Genomic DNA, 22,075 nt, shown 5'->3' with positions numbered 1-22,075 from the left:
ATCTGGTTTGCGTGGCTACTCTAGCGCCTCGTCCAAATTTGAAGTGCGAAGAAGACAAAATGAAGTAACAATGATGAATAGCCATAATATAAATTCTGAAATCACGATTGAGCAGAAATAGACTCTGAATTTTGCTCCAATGAAGCTCCGAAATGTCAAAAGGGAGTTACACCATTGAAGTTGACATGGACAAAGTGGTTATGTGACGTGTGACAAGACTTTACACAAAACTGTTGGAAGGTTAAACGCTCCGTCTCACTACCCTCTGGATTCTTACCTCAGGAGTGTCGAAAACAAACCAAGCTTGAACTTGTTGGGCTCCAGCCTCTCCAATGTCTGTCACAGGAATCACATCAGTGGCAAGAGTTGTTAGAGGCTTTACTGCTTAATGTAGTAGACACATGAAGCAAGTGCACCATGCCCCCGTCTCAAGGCACCGATGCTTGTGTCCAAGAATTGCTGACATTTGTTGGATCTTCTAGACATTAGCTGGATTTCAGAGCATGCATGCACACACACAGCAAAATACAAAATGTAATGCTCTTTAGGGCTTTTCACACTACTGACCCAAACCAAGCTGTACTGAGCTGGCCTGGTTACGCATCTGTACTGACCCAAACCAAGCTGTACTGAGCTGGCCTGGTTACGCATCTGTACTGACCCAAACCAAGCTGTACTGAGCTGGCCTGGTTACGCATCTGTACTGACCCAAACCAAGCTGTACTGAGCTGGCCTGGTTACGCATCTGTACTGACCCAAACCAAGCTGTACTGAGCTGGCCTGGTTACGCATCTGTACTGACCCAAACCAAGCTGTACTGAGCTGGCCTGGTTACGCATCTGTACTGACCCAAACCAAGCTGTACTGAGCTGGCCTGGTTACGCATCTGTACTGACCCAAACCAAGCTGTACTGAGCTGGCCTGGTTACGCATCTGTACTGACCCAAACCAAGCTGTACTGAGCTGGCCTGGTTACGCATCTGTACTGACCCAAACCAAGCTGTACTGAGCTGGCCTGGTTACACATCTGCCGTAATTGCTTGAACTGTGCTTAAAAGGAGAACGTGAAAAGAGAATATCCAAGCCAGCAATTTGGTTCGGATAAGCACTTTAGTCTGAAATAGGTAAAAACGTGAAGACATTAGCCTCATTCATTCTTGATCTGACTAAATCGGAATAATACGACAAAGCAAATGACCGACACTTATCCTTCATTTCAAGTTTTATGTCAGATCAACGTGCAGCCATTCCGTTTTAACGACACCCCCTGCGATGCATACACACCATAGGAAGTGAAGGCACTTCAAGCATGATGCTTCATTTGACAGCACAAGTGTCTCATTGACTTAACTGCCTACATGCCCATCTGCCCGCATTGCAGACATGCTCCTGGAAAAACAGATCAATTTCAGTTCCAGTCTGACCTGGTGTCAAGATTTGCTGGCATTCTAAACAAGCCTGGCTGGGACTGACACCATTAGCACTTGGATGCCTCTAACCCAGACAGCTGCCAACAGTCGGCATCTTTAGACCTCCCTCCCCACCGCATCAACTGCTGTCAAGGGATTTGTTACCACAAATATACCACTAAATAGCTTTCCCATGCCAAACAATCTCTATCTGAATCAAAGCCTAGTTTACCTAGCTTTGGGGACCCTTTTCGTGAGTGGGTTTTGTGATTCACAGATCCTTCAGTTCACCTCGTTGTTAATTCTCACTCTGAGCAAGGGAGAACAGGTCATTGTTGACTAGTAACAGTGAGTAAAACTACTTAGAAACAGAAACATTTTGTCAAGCAAGCACTTTAGTGAAGGGCTTACATTTATTGTCTTTCCAATAAAACCCATTGAATCGTTTGAGAGAACCCCCATGCTGTCTCCCTGCAAAAGGATGCAAATTAAATGGAAAGAGCATTTTATTCAAAGAAATAGAACAGATTGTGAAGGCACTCTGTGTCAAATTGAGATTGAACACAGGCTCAAACATTCTACTTTCTTCAAAGCCATTCTATACATCTGTACTTAAATTGAGAACTGATCCTCGTAATCTTAACACCGCACCAACCCTTCACATTTTATTTATTCAAGTCCCACTTCACTCCGTTCCCCTCACTCCCTGCTCTCCACCCACTTCTTACCCTCCTTTTAGATTGTGACAGTTCTTCTCAGAAATGATTTTCATCCAGGTGTCCTTGGCAGCCTCTTGTGAAATGTCTGAAGTTGCATCAACTTTTCACCCGCTGCTCACCAGGCTGCTCCACGATGACCTCGATGACCACAGTCCCGGCCTGCCCGTTGCCCACAGCAACTGAGGGGTGCAGGAGGACAAGGGGAGCAGATCCGGAAGAAGACCCTCCCTGAGAGACCACTTGGGGCTGAACAAGTAAGATCGTACGCACAGCCGCCTGACCCTCCTCCATATTGTCCATACTCCCCTGTATTTTGAGCCCTAGGACAGCGGTCTGCTCGCTGATGCCCTCTTGTGGCTGTGTGGGGGGGCAGCAGCGGTGGGTCTTGCGGTGCTTTCCCAGGTTGGAGAGGGAGCGGAAGGCCCGGTGGCACACGGGGCAGGAGAATGGTTTCTCGCCGCTGTGAGTGCGGGCGTGCTCGGTGAGGCGGGCGGCCAGGACGAAGCTCTTGCCACAGACACCGCAGACGAAGGGACGCTCGCCACTGTGCAGACGCTCGTGGTCGCGCAGGTGAGGGATCTGTCGGAAGCTCTTCCAACATTGGGAGCACTGCGGAGAGGAAAAGGAGGGGGGTAGGGCAGGAAGAGGGAGGCAATGTTGGTGTAGGAGGGAGGGAGGGAAAGATACAAAAAGACAGTTATTGCTAATGTGAGCACTCAAAAACATTATCAGGTAGAGGGAAACAGCGTTTAAGTGCAAATACTTTGAAAAGGCTACCTTACGATGGCCTTTAGATACAGGCCCAGCGTGTTCAAAGATTAATAGGGGTCTAATGAGCTGCTAAGAGCTTTATACTCAACACCCTGAGCCTGGAGTGTTACCCAATAGACGGTTGCTAGGTGACGTACAGTGCCTTGCAAAAGTATTCATCCCCTTTGCGTTTTTCCTATTTTGGTGCATTACAACCTGTCATTTAAATAGATTTGGGGGGGGGGATTTCATGTAATGGACATGCACAAAATTGTCCCAATTGGTTTAGTGAAATGACAAAAATAACTTGTTCCAAAAATGTAAAGAAAAAATACAAAACAGAAAAGTGGTGCGTGCATACCTATTCACCCTCTTTGCTATGAAGCCCCTAAATAAGATCTGGTGCAACCAATTACCTTCAAAAGTCACATAATTAGTTAAATAAAGTCCACCTGTGTGCAATATAAGTGTCACATGATCTCAGAATATATACACACACCTGTTCTGAAAGGCTCCAGAGTCTGCAACACCACCAAGCAAGTGGCACCATGAAGACCAAGGAGTTCCCCAAACAGGTCAGGGACAAAGTTGTGGAGAAGTACAGATCAGAGTTGGGTTAAAAAAATATCAAGAAACTTTGAACATCCCAATGAACACGATTAAATCTGTTTTTAAAAAAATGGAAAGAATATGGCACCACAACAAATCTGCCAAGAGAGGGCCGCCCACCAAAACTCATGGACCAGGGAGGAGGGCATTAATCAGAGAGGCAGCAAAGAGACCAAAGATAACCCTGAAGGAGCTGCAAAGCTCCACAGCGGAGATTGGAGTATCTGTCCATAGGACTACTTTAAGCCGTACACTCCAGAGCTGGGCTTTACGGAAGAGTGGCCAGAAAAAAAGCCATTACTTAAAGAAAGAAATAGGCTAACATGTTTGGTGTTTGCCAAAAGGCATGTGGGAGACTCCCCAAACATATGGAAGAAGGTACTCTGGTCAGATGAGACTAAAATGTAGCTTTTGGCCATCAAGGAAAATGCTATGTCTGGCGCAAACCCAAAACCTCTCATCACCCCGAGAATACCATCCCCACAGTGAAGCATGGTGGCAGCATCATACTGTGGGTATGTTTTTCATTTACAGGGACTGGGAAACTGGTCAGAATTGAAGGAATTATGGATGGTGCTAAATACAGGGAAATTATTGAGGGATACCTGTTTCAGTCTTCCAGAGATTTGAGACTGGGACAGAGGTTCCCCTTCCAGCAGGACAATGACCGTAAGCATACTGCTAAAGCAATACTCAAGTGGTTTAAGGGGAAACATTTAACATTTCTTGGAATGCCCTAGTCAAAACCCAGACCTCAATCCAATTGGTATGATTTAAAGATTGCTGTACACCAGCAGAACCCATCCAACTTGAAGAATGGGCAAAAATCCCAGTGGCTAGATATGCCAAGCTTATAGATAAGGGGGTGAATAGTTATGTACGCTAAAGTTCTGTTATTTTGTCTTATTTCTTGTTTGTTTTACAATAAAACATATTTTGCATCTTCAAAATGGTAGGCATGTTGTGTAAATCAAATGATACACCCCCCAAAAATACATTTGAATTCCAAGGCAACAAAATAGAAAAAAATACCAAAGGGGGTGAATACTTCCGCAAGCCACTGTACAACGCCTCCTATCAGCCATGTTGGAAGACCACCATATCAATTCTTCCGAAGACAACAGCTGAGTGGCTACCCCAAAGTTCATGATAACAGTGCCTAAAAACTAGTTGATTCATCACCACAGTCAATTTCTGTGCAGTAATTGGCTGCTCTAAGGCAGGAAATCATGTTTTTCCAGATTACTCGCAATCATGAAACACTAAAAAAGGAGATATGGCTGACTAAGGCTCTACAGACGGTAGTGCGTACGGCCCAGTACATCACTGGGGCCAAGCTTCCTGCAATCCAGGACCTATATAATAGGCGGTGTCAGAGCAAAGCCCATAAAATTGTCAGACACTTCAGTCACCCAAGTCAGACTGTTCTCTCTGCTACCGCATGGCAAGCAGTACCGGAGCACCAAGTCTGGGACCAAAAGGCTCCTTAACAGCTTCTACCTCCAAGCCATAAGACCGCTGAACAATTGCTCAAAATGGCCGACTGACTATTACATTGACACCCCCCCCATCTTTTTGTACAATGCTGCTACTCAGTTTGTTTATTATCTATGCATAGTCACGTCACCCCTACCTACATGTACAAATGACCTCTAACCTGTATATAGCCTCATTATTGTTATCTTATTGTGTTACTTGTTATTTAAAAAAATGTACTTGAGTTTTTTGGTAAATATTTTCTTAACTATTCTTGAACTGCCCTGTTGGTAAAGGTAAGTAAGCATTTCATGGTAAGGTCTACACTTGTTGTATTCGGCGCATGTGACAAATAACGTTTAATTTGCCTCAAGAACTGTCAGAAAAGCGAAGAAACCTTTTTGCCCATCAAGACCTGAACCCAGACAGCTGTCAGTACAGGGTCTGCTCCGATCATTTCATCACTGATAAGTCTGATGAATTTCAAGTTTAGTTTAGCTGTTACGCTAACTAGGCGCTGACAATTCTGTTAGCCAACATTAGCTAGCTAGCTAAATAGCTTGTAGTCTAGCTGTTAGCATGCATCTCTTATAGGCAGTGCGTGAGTTTCACGTTTTTGAGGAAGCTATTTTTCACTACAAAAATGCACCTTTATAATAAATAATAATAAAACATTGCATGCATCGATCATCACATTTGCAGACTAATGAAAACCTATTCCTAATGTGGTGAGTAGATTGAGTTATATTAATAGCCTAATAAAATGTACTATCAAATCTACAGTGAGGGAAAAAAGTATTTCATCCCCTGTTGATTTTGTACATTTGCCCACTGACAAAGAAATGATCAGTCTATAATTTTAATGGTAGGTTTATTTGAACAGTGAGAGATAGATTAACAACACAAAAATCCAGAAAAACACATCAAAAATTTTATAAATTGATTTGCATTTTAATGAGGGAAATAAGTATTTGACCCCCTCAGAAAGATTTCTGGCTCCCAGGTGTCTTTTATACAGGTAACGAGCTGAGATTAGGAGCACACTCTTAAAGGGAGTGCTCCTAATCTCAGTTTGTTACCTGTATAAATTACACCTGTCCACAGAAGCAATCAATCAATCAGACTCCAAACTCTCCACCATGGCCAAGACCAAAGAGCTCTCCAAGGATGTCAGGGACAAGATTGTAGACAAGGGCTACAAGACCATCGCCAAGCAGCTTGGTGAGAAGGTGACAACAGTTGGTGCGATTATTCGCAAATGGAAGAAACACAAAATAAATGTCAATCTCCCTCGGCCTGGGGCTCCATGCAAGATCTCACCTCGTGGAGTTGCAATGATCATGAGAACGGTGAGGAATCAGCCCAGAACTACATGGGAGGATCTTGTCAATGATCTCAAGGCAGCTGGGACCAGTCACCAAGAAAACAATTGGTAACACACTACGCCGTGAAGGACTGAAATCCTGCAGTGCCTGCAAGGTGCCCCTGCTCAAGAAAGCACATATACATGCCCGTCTGAAGTTTGCCAATGAACATCTGAATGATTCAGAGGACAACTGGGTGACAGTGTTATGGTCAGATGAGACCAAAATAGAGCTCTTTGGCATCAACTCAACTCGCCGTGTTTGGAGGAGGAGGAATGCTGCCTATGACCTCATGAACGCCATCCCCACCATCAAACATGGAGGTGGAAACATTATGCTTTGGGGGTGGACAACCTCACCGCATAAAAGGGACGATGGACGGGGCCATGTACAGTCAAATCTTGGGTGAGAACCGCCTTCCCTCAGCATTGAAAATGGGTTGTGGATGGGTATTCCAGCATGACAATGACCCAAAACACACGGCCAAGACAACAAAGGAGTGGCTCAAGAAGAAGCATATTAAGGTCCTGGAGTGGCCGAGCCAGTCTCTAGACCTTAATCCCATAGAAAATCTGTGGAGGGAGCGGAAGGTTTGAGTTGCCAAATGTCAGCCTCAAAACCTTAATGACCCGGAGAAGATCTGCAAAGAGAAGTGAGACAAAATCCCTCCTGAGATGTGTGCAAACCTGGTGGCCAACTACAAGAAACGTCTGACCTCTGAGTGCCAACAAGGGATTTGCCACCAAGTACTAAGTCATGTTTTGCAGAGAGGTCAAATACTTATTTCCCACAATAAAATGCAAACCAATTTAAAATATTTTTGACATTCTGGATTTTTTGGGACGTTAATTCTGTCTCTTACTGTTCAAATAAACCTACCATTAAAGTTATAGACGGAACATTTCTTTGTCAGTGGGCAAATGTACACTCCCCCCACTGTGCATAGCTGAGCGCATAGTGGAATAAGCCTTTAAGGCCATATCAGATACTTTTTTTTCTTTGCACAGGAAATATTTGGCTTTCGATAAACACATTTCATGCAACTCTACTACACTTTATATGACTGGAGACATAAGCAATCTGTTTTTAATACGACAAATCACAGGGTAGCCTAGGCCTTCCTTGCTGAGACTGACAAACAGAACAATAAAAACAGCCATGTATTGAATGCGACCATCTCATCTAGGCCGGCGAAAAGGGGAGACACAAATTGTACAAAATCTTAGACTGTTTTGAACAGTCATCCAACTCGGAATGCCAAGTCGGAAACTCAGGCATTTTTCTAGAGCGCTGACTTTCCTACCTGAAGATCACTGACGTCAAGATTTGACTTACCTCTACTAATAAAAGTTAACAATTAAAACACTTCACTTCAAAAGAACCAACACTTTATTTCATACAATTTCAAAGTGTACAAGTGGGCTAACTCATAAGATATAACCGTAAAGGTTAGACATTTTAGTAACGTGTAGGCTATTATTACTAAAGCATCATTTCAGGTGAGAAAAAAAGTGATAGCAGTGACTGTCAACGTTGCTCCACTGATCACTGTTCTACTTGCTGAGCAGACTTCTATTCCAGCCCAGCAATAGCACACTTTAGTTATCAACTAATTAGGTTTGATAAGGCGAATCAGGTGTGTTTAGTGCTGGGCTGGAACAGAAGCCTGCATACCCAGCAGGGTTGACCTGCTCGAGTTGTAATAGGTTTATATACATTGTGCGTGACTTAATTATTATTTTTTGTTTACATTTGCTAACATTAGGTACACATATAACCCATGGTATACAAGGGTGTATACCCTTATTCTCTCGGGACATTCACTGAGACCTTATCTGTAGACAGGGTTCCACAGCTCTCTGTATCTGAGGACCGAAGACATAAACAGGCTTCATTATACTCAAATTAGACAGCACAGAATATTATGCAATATCTCTGTCCTCAGTTTCTCTCGCTAGGTACTAGAACTGGAGAATATTTTGACAATGTCCTCCCACAAAAGATACCTGCCCTATCCAAAGTAGCCTACTCTCTCCCTTCTCTTGACAGTTGGAGCTGCTAACATTAATCCTTTCACCCTCTTCCATGAATGTTTGCTAGCTACCTAGCTATGAATGCATGGAGTTTGTGTTTTAATTTACAATGATAAATACATCATGGTAGCTAACTATCTAATATGAAGTTAGCTAGCTGGTAACAATTTATCCAGCTATTGTCATATATATATATATATATATATATGTATATAAATATTCATACACATAGCTCATATATTATACAGCGCTAAACTAATCCGCCTGACTCAAGTCATTGCACGTACCCCTGCTAAAACAGGAACCAACACACATACCCAGCAATAAAATGCCCCCCCCCTCAGTTCTCTTGTTTCACGACCCCAGGAAACACAGACATTCCATCGCACGAACACACACACCCAGCCATAAAACTTCCCCCCTCTGTTCTCCTGCCTCACGATCCCCTGACACACAAATACCTTCTTGCATAAACACACACACACCTCACTCCCCCATCTACTGGTCGGGTGCCCAGAGCAGAAGACTCTGCTGTGCACCAATGGGGCTCCTGCTCTGGCTAGAGCAGGTCCGCCTCCAACCCTTCGGGACCATTCAGAAGGCGACACGACAAGACTCTACCTACATTATTCAATGTATAAAAACTATTGTAACCTCTGTATAAGGTCCCTTTTTCACCTGACTCCCTACTGAGTTATATGAACTAGGTCTGTGCACGTTGAACTGCAGGACAAGATATATTTTGACTCAATAAACTGCCTTTTGTTACAACTGAAATCCACTCTGTCCAGCGTCCGTGATTTGGTCTCAACTCTCCAGTATTTGAACAACACCATACAGTATGTCAAGTTAGCTAGCTAACATTACGTTAGCAGCTCATTTGAGTTAGCCTGCACATTAGTTCCTGTAGTAAGCTAGCTAGCTAATATTACATAGTCAAAGAACATTTTTCACTTACTTAAATAGGTTCTCCCACTGAATCAGTTTTCTGGGTCCTTACAGAAAACTAAATCATGGGCAATCTTCCCGATGGTAGCAATACGCAGCCAGCCATGTGGACGATTAGAGGACTTCCAGAGAGGAAGAGGTAGAGAGGCCAAACTTGGCAGAAAATCTGTCTCCCTCCAGCAGTTGGCTATTTTTCGTTGTTTTGACTACCAAGCAAGGAGTTTTTGTATGGAGGTCAATGGCTTATTTGCTACGTAAGGTTTATTTAACCTAATAAAAGTTTTTGTAATGCTTAAGTTGTTACGAGTGTACTGATCTAAGTAGGAGACGTGACATCCTGGCAACTTTGAGCAAAAACACTTTAGATCTTGAGATGGCTATGCATATTCATGGTATGAGGCTAGTAGCATAGCATCGCTCTCCATTGAATACAGGGGCATCAAATACTCAGAAAAGGATTACAATAATTTGATGTATCCACCAATCCAAAAAGAAAGGATAGGTGGGAGCTTCAAAGCCCACCATGCCACTTTGTGGGCAACAACTCCCATTGTTAGGGTGGAGAGACATTGTACAGTGAATTCGGAAAGTATTCCAACTCCTTTTCCCACATTTTGTTACGGCATTATTCTAAAATGGATTAAATAGTTCCCCCCTCCCCCCAATCAATCTACACACAATACCCCATAATGACAAAGCAAAAACAGGCTTTTTGCAGAAGTTTTTGCACATTTAAATCAAATGTAAAAAACCATAAATATCACATTTACATAATTATTCAAACCCTTTTACTCAATCCTGACTAGTCTCCTAGTTCCTGCTGCTGAAAAACATCCCCCACAGCATGATGCTGCCACTACCATGCTTCACCGTAGGGATGGTACCACGTTTCCTCTAGAGGTGACACTTGGCACTCGGGCCAAAGAGTTCAATCTTGGTTTCTTATGGTCAGAGTCCTTTCGTTGCCTTTTGGCAAACTTCAAGCGGGTTGCATGTGCCTTTTAGGGGAGAGTGGCTTCCGTTTGGCCACTCTACCATAAAGGCCTGATTGGTTGAGTGCTGCAGAGATGGTTGTCCTTCTGGAAGGTTCTCCCATCTCCACAGAGTAACTCTGGAGCTCTGTCAGAGGGACCATCGGGTTCTTGGTCACCTCCTTGACCAAAAGCCCTTCTCCCCCGATTGCTCAGATTGGCCGGGTGGCTAGCTCTAGGAAGAGCCTTCGTGGTTCCAAACTTCTTCCATTTAAGACTGATGGAGGCCACTGTGTTCTTAGGGACCTTCAATGCAACAGCAATTTTTTGGTACCCTTCCCCAGATCTGTGCCTCGACACAATCTTGTTCTCGGAGCTCTACGGACAATTCCTTCGACCTCATGACTAGGTTTTTGCTCTGACATGCACTGTCAACTGTGGGACCTAATATAGACAGGTGTGTGCCTTTCTAAACCATGTCCAATCAATTGAATATACCACAGGTGGACACCTATCAAGTTGTAGAAACATCAAGGAAAGATACTTATGTAAATAAGTTGCTAAATTTCTAAAAACCTGTTTTTGCTTTGTCATTCTGGGGTATTGTGTGTAGATTGATGAGAAAAAAGGTGTATTTAATCCATTTTAGAATAAGGCTGTAACATAACAAAGCAGAAAAGGTCAAGGGGTCTGAATACTTTTCAAATACACTGTATATGGTTCATTCCTACTGTTACTGTGATGGTCTGGTTTCCACCAGACTGACTCTGGTCTTCCAACATGGTGCCCGGTGTGGTTGCTAGGTGATTTGTGACGCAACTGAAAACCTTCTATACAACAACCTGTTAAAGGGGACTAAAGCCGGACCATTTGTTTATCTAGAACTGGTATTTCGGTTGACAAGTTGGAGTAACAATTAACACAGGGTTGCCCTAATACAACCTTTGGTCTATGTAGGGCTGCAAAAATCATGAAACTGTGTCCCAAATCCCCTTGTTTTTCAGAGAGTATTTATGGAATAAGCAGGGAATGAGCTGAGAGGGAACCCTCTACCTTAGAAATCTGAAAAAGCAGGGAATTCGGGGAAAGTTTTGAAATTTTGCAACCCTAGACCTGCATTGACGTCTTTCACCCCTGACCTGAAAGGGCTTCTCCCCCGTGTGGACTCGAAGGTGGACGCTGAGTGATGAGCCGGTGGTGAAGTCCTTCCCACAGTGATGGCAGTGGAAGGGACGGGGCTTGGGGAGGTCGGCGGCAGCCACCGTGTCCCCGGGCGCCGGGCAGTGGGTAAGGAGGTGCTCTTCCAGGGAGGCGGCCGTTGCATAGCGCCGTCTGCAGGGGGTCATCGGGCAGCGCAAGGGGGTCTGGCCGGCGTGGGACAATCTGTGGAGGTCCAGGCCTTCCTTGGTGACACAGCGATGGCGGCAGAACTCACAGTCCAGAAGCCCTGTGGTCTTGTCCCGCCTTCCGCCTTGGCCACGGCCTCTACCCTGGCCTGTTCCCTTAACCAGGTCTATGTCCACCACTCCTGTACAGAGAAGAAAGTCTGATTACATGGCACAGAAGCAGCCATGTTAAGTGAGCATACGCATAAAAGCAGAGGGTTAGAAACATAGAAATTTACATGGTTGATAATATCAGTGAATATATCAAAAGAACAATACAATAACAAGGACAATTACCAAAGTCCTAATTTAAACAAACAAAAATACTGCAGGTGAAATACACATTACCGTTCAAAAGTCTGGGGTCACTTAGAAATGTCCTTGTTTTTGAAAGAACATTTTGTTGACCATTAAAATAACATCAAATTGATGGACAACAAATGTGCTTCCTTTCAAAAACAAGGACACATCTAAGTGACCCAAATCTTATGAATGGTAGTGTGGAACATCTTCCATCTTTGTAGGCAACAACTTCTAACAGATACACTAAAATGATTAAGGGGTAAATAAAGTGGCGGGGGAAATTCATTAGTCAAAGTGAAAGGGGGGAGTATTCACAAGGCGGAGATGACTGCGCGAGGCCTTGTAAGTTGTGTTGCAACACTGCCCTTGACGACCTCGGTAACTGGGCCCGAGCCAGCGTGATTTAATAATGATAACAAAGAACAAAAGCAACAACATAAATCAGCAGGTAATGGCCTGTGAAACGCACAACGCAGTGTATTAAAATAGATCATGTGTTCTGACAGGGGCGGCAGGGCTGGCCGTTGTACGGCATTGTGGGATAGCGGGGGGGGGATTTCCCTCTCCGCCAAGTCCTTTCTCTTATACGTTTAGTTAGCGGTTAGTGGTTCATATGGATATGAAAGCCCGCTGACTTTATTAAATGTCATTTAAACGATATTACGCCGGCGCACTCACCCGCAGAGTACGGGCGCGATCCGTCGCTTAGCCGAGGGCAGACTTGATGTAGGGAAGAGCATATGGCACAGAGACTGGTGTAGATAAGCGTGCATATGCAAAGCAACAGGCAGACGGCCAAGTGTAGTAATACAGGCAAGCAGGTGCTCGAAGAGCCACCCACACAGTCAAACACACACAGAGAAACCCACAGAATGACATCACGCAGGGCTATCTAAACCATGCGGGTAAAAAGATGAAAGATTTGAGGGCACAGACGGGTAAAGAAATCATTACATTTACATTTACATAGAAATCCACACACGAACGCATGCACACACTATTAGTATTACTCTGACCGTCGTGTGTGAGAGCATGAAGCTTCAGCCTGCTCTTGTGGAAGAAGTGTTCACCACAGATGGAGCAGGTGAAAGGATACTTCCCTGTGCGAGAGTATCTGACGGCCATTTCAAGGGAAAAGAGAGGGGGAAAAAAGAGACAATTAGATGTGTTTTTCTGAAAATATAGAGATAACATTTCAAGCGAAAAGCCATTATTTCCAACATTCACCATAAGGCCAGGATTCCTTCCTTACCACGTGACCAGTCCAGGAAAGACTTCTGGCCCTAATCATGGTCCTATATGCAATTCACAATAAGACATCTACACCACCTCATACAAATTCAACATAGGACATGTGTATTCAAACAGAGTGGTTGCTAATATATTGTAGGCTGTTTAAAGCTTTGCGCCACAAGTCATGACTGTTGATCAACACAATCCTTCTGCAATAGACATGACACGTATAACACTTCTGACCCTGTGTTTATCACATTCCCTCTCGCATATAATAAAAGCTGTGTTGTCTGTGTGTGTGGTAAACTGTCCTAGTGGATGATGCAATCAGAAATCATCTGAATGAAAGCTAATGAGTCATGGCGCAGTGTCATTACTTCCACCCCCCCCCCCCACAAACAGTAAATTGTGAGTGAGAGCAGGTTGGTTGGCACTGTGCTGGATTGTGTTCATTAGGCACCAAATGGAAGAAAACTGAAACAGGGAGGGACTACATGGAGTAGTCTAATAAGAACATCACATTTTTTAGCAAAAAAAAACATTTTGCTACGGTGTGCCATAATGAATACTGGTGTCTATGATAGGTGGTGAAGAGCAAAAAGAGAACTCCGGCCTTCAGCCATGTTGCTAATGGGCTAGTCACATAATGGCACGTCCGTGTGTGTGTGTGTGTGTGGAAGTCTTGTGTAGCCACATAATGGTGGGTCCCACCAGACAGATCTCTCAATGTGATTACACTGTCAATACATATCCTCGGGCAAGAATTTAAAAAGAAATTGCAATGGAGTATACCCATCACTAACGAAATAAGATTGACCACAAGCGACTTATAAATCGATTCCTTATACTTGTGTTATTATACTGGAACTTTGTTGAGTCACTTTAACCTCTACCTACATATTACCTCAACTACTCCTTGTATGTAGCCTCATTATTTTATTGTTACTATTAACTTTTTATTTTTTTATTTTTAAATTAGCTAATTTTTTCTTCCTTTTTAAGTTGGGAAAGGGCTCGTAAGTAAGCATTTTGCGGTAAAGTCCACACCTGATGTATTCCACGCATGTAACAATGAACATTTGATTTGTTTTTATTGGTATAAACTACTTTGTATCTCTGTGCACATGAATTAATACAGAATGTCAAATGTACAGTCTGATGGTTCTGTATGTACGAATGCAGGCCTTGCCTTCATATGTTCAATTGTATTGTAGGAGCACGGAGAAGGATGTATTTAATTATGCTCTTGTGCTTCCCATGATAACGCCTTCTCAATTGCCCCAAAGTATTGTACTGGTCTGAATGAAGAGCAATCGGTAATCAACTTAGTATTGTGCTGTTACACAATGTAATTACCAGTGTTTTTTAAACACCTCAACTAAGAGGCCACATCTAAGCAGGCATAGAGAGAGGCATAATTGCCCCTGAGGCGATAAAGTTGAATTGAATTCAGGCCAAACTGAATTGATGGCCAGACATACCTGTGAACTGGCACCTGAGATGACATTCGGAAGCAGTGTGGATAATCAGGGCATTTGTATCGAAAAAATGTTGGGTACTTTGAGTTCTTTGACTCTACATCATTGACCACACCGCGACCCTCCTCCTTGACTGTGCCCTCCGTCACCACAACACCATCTTTGTTCAAGGCATCCTGGCGTTCGTGTAGTAGGTGGTGGGTCTGGAGCGTGCCCAACAGCGTGTAGTTCTTGCCGCAGCGCAGGCAGTTGTAAGGCTTGCGGGCGCTGTGGGTGATACGGTGACGAGTCGCGCATCTGTGGTAGGCGAACGTCATGGGGCAGAGGTCACACTTAAACGGTTTGAGGCCTGAGTGGGCCTGGATGTGGGTGCGCATGCGGCTGCAGCTCTTGAAGAAACGCCCGCAGTGGGGGCACGGTCCGAAGTGGTCCCCAGGTGTTGTTTCCAGGGCCGGTAGGGGGGTGGAAGAGTCGGGGAGGGTGGTGGTAGTGAGGGGTGGATGGGTCGGGGTCTCTTCTCCGCCACTCACCACAGCTGAAAGAATTACGGAGGTCAATAATGAACACTAAAGTAGGCACAAAATGTGAGAAAACGTTTTGAAAACGTAAGAGGTGCCCCTGGATATTATTCAATGAAAAAACAGATGAGCATTCTCCCTTTCAAGATGTTTTGCTACATTGTACTCTACTGAACACAGCCCAGTCTTCCATGTTCCTTTAGTAAGCCTACCTAGTACCTACCACTGTTGCTTTTCCACTGGAACAGAGGCGTAGGTAAAATGTGGTCCACCCGGGGTGTGCAGCCCTCAGAGTCCTTTTCCCCTCTGTCTCGATGCTGCCTGCGGTGGTAGAGGTACTTAGTAGTGTTCATAAAGCTCTCTCCACACACGTCACAGTGATGTAGCGCCCCCGGCAAGCCGTGGATGGCCACACGGTGCACCTTTAGCGCCGACTCAGTGTTGAAGCCCGAGCCACAGGCCGCACAGAAGGAGGTCTGGCTCGAGGAGGAAGCCGTTGGATTGGAACTACAGACAGCAGGGTTTGTAAACATGGGAGTGTTGGGGAAGGAATGCTGGGAGTTGGAGTTTGTTTCGGATTCCAATTCATTCTCAATGCTATGTTCTTGTTCCATCCCTCCTCCATAGTCTACCTCTTCCTCCCTCTCTTTGTCACCATCCTCCTCTATATTCACATCCATCCCTCCATCACTCTGTCCCTCTACCCCCTTTTCATCTCCTATCGCAGGCTGACACTCTGTGTCCATTTCCTGGTCCCTTGGTTCTGACCCAGTGGTTGCAGAACAGTCACCCAGCTTGCTGTGCTTCTGCCACAGCTCCAGGGACTCAAACAACGCCTCACATTCCCTACACTGATAGTGGATGAGCAGGGCCGGGCTAGTCAGGTTTTGCGTTTGGGTCTGGTTCTGAGGGATGTTGGAACCGGTCGGACTTCCAGTCGCTCTCTTCCCTATGAGGGAGTGCAGGTAGGGCAGGTTTGGGTTCGTCATGAAGGTTCTCTTTTGGTTTCTCTCTTGGTGCTGGGACGGTCCATTCTGAGACTGAAGCACCACTCTGGAGCTCTAGGACATCACCACACACACAGAGAAATGAAGGAAATACTTGAAACACAGAAAAAAATAAAGAGTTATACAAAAACCATTGTTCTTTTTCTGATCACTTCATTCATTTTTCGATGCATTTTCTGAATGCTTGTCATGAGTGCAAACCTGTTGCAAGCTGATTAGTTTGTTGCTAAGGATAATAGGGAGCTAGTGACTCATTTTCATAGCAACATAATGCATTAGCTCGGGGAGTGTCACGCACCAAGGTCCTCAAGGGCCACCGGGTCTACTTTTCACATTTCTCCCTCCCTGACACTTATGTGATCGATATGACATGTCTCAAATGGCACCCTGGGGCCCAGAGGGTCTAAATAGTGCTCAATAAAGGGAATAGTCTCCCATTTGGGACACATCTAAGGTCTCCAATCTGATGAAAGAAGGCTATGATGAATAGAGGCAGACAACCTGCAGCCCACAAGGACTGTCTGGAGGTTCAGAAGTGGTTGATACCAAACATTCTTCCTTGTAAAGATTTCTTAGTCATCACTATCTGCCCAGGCTAGAAAAGGACAAAGTTATCAGATTTTCTAACCAAAAAAACTATTTTAACTACTTTCCATGACTTTAACCCTAACTTATCCTTACTCCTAATCCAACATAAAGAACAAATAGCTCATGTTCATCATCTCGATCAGAAAGTCTTGCCATTTTGGTCCTTTCAAACATGGCCATCTAGCGACTTTGCCCAAGGCTGCAGTACCTCGGTCTGTGCTGTAGGTGGCGCTGCAGGGACCGTCTCCTCTGTGTTGACAGGTTGGCAGGTGAGCTGATGAGAGATCACCACCTCCAGAGAGTTGAATATCTGGTAGCAGGTAGAGCACAAGTAGAGGGAGGAGTCCATACCTACAGCTGAGAGGAATGCACACATTATACACAAAGTAATACAGTAAAAAGGGCACACACACACGATTGCAACCCAATGAACCCATGATTTAAGCAAACACACAAATACTCAACAAGACTGCAATCCAATTAAAACACACACACACACACACACCAGGACAGAGAGACACAAACACAGTCACAATGGCTCACATACAGCTGTCAGCCGTCCCTATCACATTGAATGCTTAGTGATGGATAATGCTGGTCGGCTGACATACGGAGGCTGGCTGCATGTGTTCCCTGGGGGGGTGGGGGGTTCGATGGGTGTGAAACAGTCAGTGTGAATTTCTCGATGTATTGTCTCTCTCACCTCCTCATCCCTGTCTTCCATTGGACAGTGTGGGGGCTTTCTGAGGGTAAAACAGATGGCTGTTCAACTGTTTGGCTAGGGACCCTTTCTGCCTCAGCCTCCATGTATACACACACACACACACACACACACACACACACACACACACACACACACACACAACTATGACCCTTGCAACAGAGCAGATTACACAGACACATGCTGCACCATTTTGGTTTCCCTTGGATTGTCACACGCAACCGAGTGTCTATCCGCGTCTGGTGTCGTTAATAACAATCGCAATTCGATTTTGACCTCGATAGGCGCTTGAAGCTAAATATATGTTTTAAACGAGTGGAACAGGGTTCATTTACTGAGTTGGCATGATGTAACAGGAGAGTGCAATACCCAACACAACTCTAAGGAGATATGGGAGATCTTAGATGTGTTTCCCAATTCCAAACTCTTTGACTGTGTCGATCCTGACAACGGCACCTTAACCTCGGAGCTCTGTGTTGATCCCAGGGGGTGTCGCCATCCTAACGATGTGTGACTTCTACTAAACATCTAAAAGACTAAATGAAATATTCAATCACCTTGGTTGGGTGAATTATAATATGGTGTGGCAGTGTGAGAGTAAAGCATGTCTGTCAACAATGTTTCATCTATTTAGTCAATGAATAGTAAATCACTCACCGTATTCATCTTCCATTTCCAGTCAAAAGTGCTGCCCATGCACTTGTTTGTAAACTGAGGCAGTGGGTTTTGGTGAATATAAGCCCTTTTATTTTGCATCTTTGCAAAAAAATGTGTTTGTAGAAGGTTATATAAAACTAGAGAAACTGAAATATGGGAGACTGTTGGGCTGATAGTTATAGAATGCCAAACAGTTGGCACCATTGCTGACAGCTGCCTTCAGTGCAAAGCAAATACTGATGGACTGTGCAATGAAGCCCCCAGGCTTAACAGCGTATAATGTGCAAACGGCGAGGAATTTCCAAGGAGACGAAACCATTTTATTTTAAATCCCTTAAAAGCTTTGACACTCGCGCTTGTCTCTCTAACACTGTACTTAAGGTTAGATATTTTAATGATTTCATTTTTTTTTTTTTTAAGGAAAACATTGGCAGTTAATCACATGCACAGGTACCAGGCTACACATCTTTACATACCAAGTGGAAAAACACTGAACTGGCCTGCAGGACTGTAGGGATCTGAAAGTCATTGAAAAAGAACTAGCCTATAGGGGCTTCTTGAATGGTGTTACTGTGTGTATGACAAAGGCAAAACACCTTTTAGAACATTACAGACCATGTTCTGACCTAGGCCTATAGGCGTATTCAAGCCTTGATTCTCCAGTGGTTTCTTTTGTTCGTCTGTAGGCCTACAAGTGCATTCGGAAAGTATTCAGACCCCTGCCCCTTTTATACATTTTGTTACAGTACAGCCTAAAATGTTTGTTTGTTTTTTTAAAGAAGAAAAAAGTTAAACATGTCCTCATCAATCTACACACAATACCCCATAATGACAAGTCGAAAACAGGTTTTTTGAAATTTGCTATGAGATGAGAAATTGAGCTCAGGTGCATTCTGTTTCCATTGATCATCCTTGAAATGTTTCCACAACTTGGAGTTCACCTGTGGTAAATTTCATTGATTGGACATGATTTGGAAAGGCACACCACCTACCTATATATTTTCAATGAGCTCGGAGACAGGATTGTGTCAAGGCACAGATCTGTGGAAGGGTAACAAAACAATTCTGCAGCATTGAAGGTCCCCAAGAACACAGTGGACTCCATCAGTCTTAAATGGAAGAAGTTTGGAACCACCAAGACTCTTCCTAGAGCTGGCCGCTCGGCCAAACTGAGCAATCAGGGGAGAAGGGGCTTGGTCAGGGAGGTGACCAAGAACCCAATGGTCAGTCTGACAGAGCTCCAGAGTTCCTCTGTGGAGATGGGAGAACCTTCCAGAAGGACAACCATCTCTTCAGCACTCCACCAATCAGGCCTTTAGGGTAGAGTGGCCAGACAGAAGCCACTCCTCAGTAAAAGTCACATGACAACCCGCTTGGAGTTTGCCAAAAGGCACATAAAGGACTATGACCATGAGAAACAAGACTCTGGTCTGATGAAACCACGATTGAACTATTTTGCCTGAATGCCAAGCGTCACGTCTGGAGGAAACCTGGCACCATCCCTACAGTGAAGCATGGTGGTGGCAGCCTCATGCTGTGGGGATGTTTTTCAGTGGCAGGGAAACTAGTCAGGATCGAGGGAAATATGAACGAAGCAAAGTACAGAGAGATCTTTGATGCAAACCTGCTCCAGAACCCTCAGGAGCTCAGACTGAGGTGAAGGTTCACCTTTCAACAGGATAACAACCCTAACTACACAACCAAGACAATGCAGGAGTTGCTTCGGGACAGGTCTCTGACTGTTCTTGAATGGCCCAGCAAGAGCCTGGACTTGAAACCGATCTAACATCTCTGGAGAGACCTGAAAATAGCTGTGCAGCGACACTCCCCATCCAACCTGACAGAACGTGAGAGGATCTGCAGAGAAGAATGGAAGAAACTCCCTAAAGACAGGTGTGCAGAGCTTGTAGCATCATACCAACGACTCGAGGCTGTAATCACTGCAAATAGTGCTTCAACAAAGAGTCTGAATACTTATGTAAATGTGATATTTTAGTTGCTTTTTTTATACATTTGCAAACATTTCTAAACCTATTTTTGCTTTGTCATTATGGTGTATTGTGTGTAGATTCAGAAAAACAATGTAATCCATTTCAGAATAAGGCTGTAACGTAAAAAAATGTGGGAAAAGTCAAGGGGTCTGAATACTTTCCGAATGCACTGCATGTGGCAATTCTGCCCCTAGCTATAAAATAAGTAATCTACTAGATGCAATGAACCAATAAACCATTATATATTACAGGCCTAAACACTTCACCGCATTCTATTGTACATAAAGTCTCTTGTAAAATCAGTGGTCTAACCTTTGATAAACTTCTCAGAAATAAATTCACTGTGAAATCCATCCAAGCCTAACAAGTGGTACTGTTCAATATAGTATTGGGATTTCAGTTAAGTATTGGTGCATATATATCTTTTTTTAGTCTGATTTAAACCGTATGCAATGTCGCCCCCTGGCGAGCTATATACAACTTCACAACTTGTGGAAAGATGAGTGTGTAAAGAAATAGTTGCAGGCGTAAGTGTAGGTAGATATTTATGTTCAAATATTATTTTGAGCAGATGGTTAGCCCGATCTTGTTTGAGATATTGATGCAAGTGACATACATTTATATTGTTTTTGTCTTGTCAAGCATTATTCTTTATGCATACATATTTACAATATTTAAATGGTCCTAAAACATTTCCAGGTGTTGTTAGTAGCTGCATTGTTTGCGTTCTTGTATCAAAGTGGGCTAACTGTACCTGCAAGCCAGACAAGTGGCGTTGGTTGCTATCCCATCGAGCTGAGAAACACTATTGCGCGTGCTTTCTATGGTACAATGGCCGCACCTCTGTAGGTCGATCGTCTATATACTCCCTCTTTCAGAATACATTATCCTCTCACGAATGCTTGGTTGCTTGAATACAAATGATCGTCTGTTTCTCGAATAAGCTCAAAAGTAAACGGCCTTTCATGAAATTACATACATGTATTGACACTAACTGCAAATCGACGCTACCAAAATGTTTGCCAAAACATTCGTTGACGTCCTCCTAGTAAAACGCTACTCGATTGGTTACTTTGGCGCGGAATATTCACCAATCACGTAACGCCTTTGGATAATTCTCTACTTGCGCTTCAAATTAGCAAGCAAGTGGCACTGGCTGGCTAGTGTGGTAGCATTTGAAGAGTAGGTACAGTATATTGTAACACTGGTGCTGTTTTATATTAAAGCTGCAATATGTAACTTTTTGGGGACCCGACCAAATGCACATAGAAATGTGTCCTAGACATGTTATTCTCGTTTAAAGCAAGTCTAAGAAGCGGCATATCTGTTCTCTGTGTGTAATTTCTTTGCTTCACGTTCTTAAATTTAGTTTTTGAATCTTTTACTTTCAGTTTTGCACACTAGTTTAGGACAATGCAGAAGGCTCAGAGCGGTCTGGTAGGCTGTTTGGTGGTTTAAGACAGCTGGATTTAGGACCGCAAGGACACCACAGAGCTTGCGAACAGAAGCAGCTATTGCCTGTGTGTTATGCGCTTTCTCTGAGTTGTAAAAGTAAGCAGAGCAGAAACAGGCTACTCTTTATTTGACTGATGTAGCTGGCAAGGTAACTGCTGTTTGACTTATTAAAAAATATATATTATTCCTGTGCTGAGCTCGTAGTGCAACTGACATGTAACGTTAGCTAATGTTTCGTCCCCTCTCGAATGAAGTTCTGTCTGAGGTGAATGAACTAGCTAGTTACCACAGCCAGTTCAGCTCTAGCCTCCGGCTATCTGTCAGGTAGCAGTATCTGACATCTGTTGTCTGTATGGAAATGTTTTGTAGCCTTTATTTTGTCCAGTTTCAACAGAAGTAAATTAACTTGTCTTGTTTTCGCCAGTTGATGTACCATTGGAGTTACCAAAAGTTGGATAAT

General features: G+C 43.9%; 1 protein-coding gene across 2 annotated transcripts; it reads right to left on the bottom strand.

The window, feature by feature from the left end:
- Nucleotides 1–1,784: 1,784 nt before the first annotated feature.
- On the bottom strand, nucleotides 1,785–21,256 carry LOC118398206 (zinc finger protein 14-like). 2 transcript variants are annotated; one of them, XM_035793309.2, is made up of 8 exons: nucleotides 20,915–21,256; nucleotides 17,495–17,534; nucleotides 17,000–17,148; nucleotides 15,420–16,257; nucleotides 14,682–15,213; nucleotides 12,984–13,081; nucleotides 11,419–11,807; nucleotides 1,785–2,737 (listed from the first exon to the last, which is right to left on the bottom strand). In XM_035793309.2, the coding sequence occupies exons 3-8, from the start codon at nucleotides 17,138–17,140 to the stop codon at nucleotides 2,225–2,227; spliced, it is 2,511 nt and encodes an 836-aa protein (XP_035649202.1). In that variant the 5' UTR covers nucleotides 17,141–17,148; nucleotides 17,495–17,534; nucleotides 20,915–21,256; the 3' UTR covers nucleotides 1,785–2,224. The 2 variants fall into 2 exon arrangements, with proteins under 2 accessions (XP_035649202.1, XP_035649201.1); XM_035793308.2 differs by lacking the exon at nucleotides 17,495–17,534 and having other exon boundaries at nucleotides 20,915–21,255.
- Nucleotides 21,257–22,075: the final 819 nt, after the last annotated feature.

This window comes from Oncorhynchus keta, chromosome 19, assembly GCF_023373465.1.
Source record: "Oncorhynchus keta strain PuntledgeMale-10-30-2019 chromosome 19, Oket_V2, whole genome shotgun sequence".
Classification (NCBI taxonomy): domain Eukaryota; kingdom Metazoa; phylum Chordata; class Actinopteri; order Salmoniformes; family Salmonidae; genus Oncorhynchus; species Oncorhynchus keta.
Note: the sequence above shows the minus strand (reverse complement) of the source record. Positions and strands in the feature narration are given on the sequence as shown.

Excerpts from the sequence above, each read along its gene's own strand:
- LOC118398206 (XM_035793309.2), bottom strand. The coding sequence starts at position 17,140 with ATGGACTCCTCCCTCTACTTGTGCTCTACCTGCTACCAGATATTCAAC. Across the intron at positions 13,082-14,681 it reads TCTCAGGTGCCAGTTCACAG|ATACTCTCGCACAGGGAAGT; the intron begins GTATGTCTGGCC and ends AATGGCCGTCAG. Across the intron at positions 2,738-11,418 it reads CGGGGGAGAAGCCCTTTCAG|TGCTCCCAATGTTGGAAGAG; the intron begins GTCAGGGGTGAA and ends TCCTCTCCGCAG.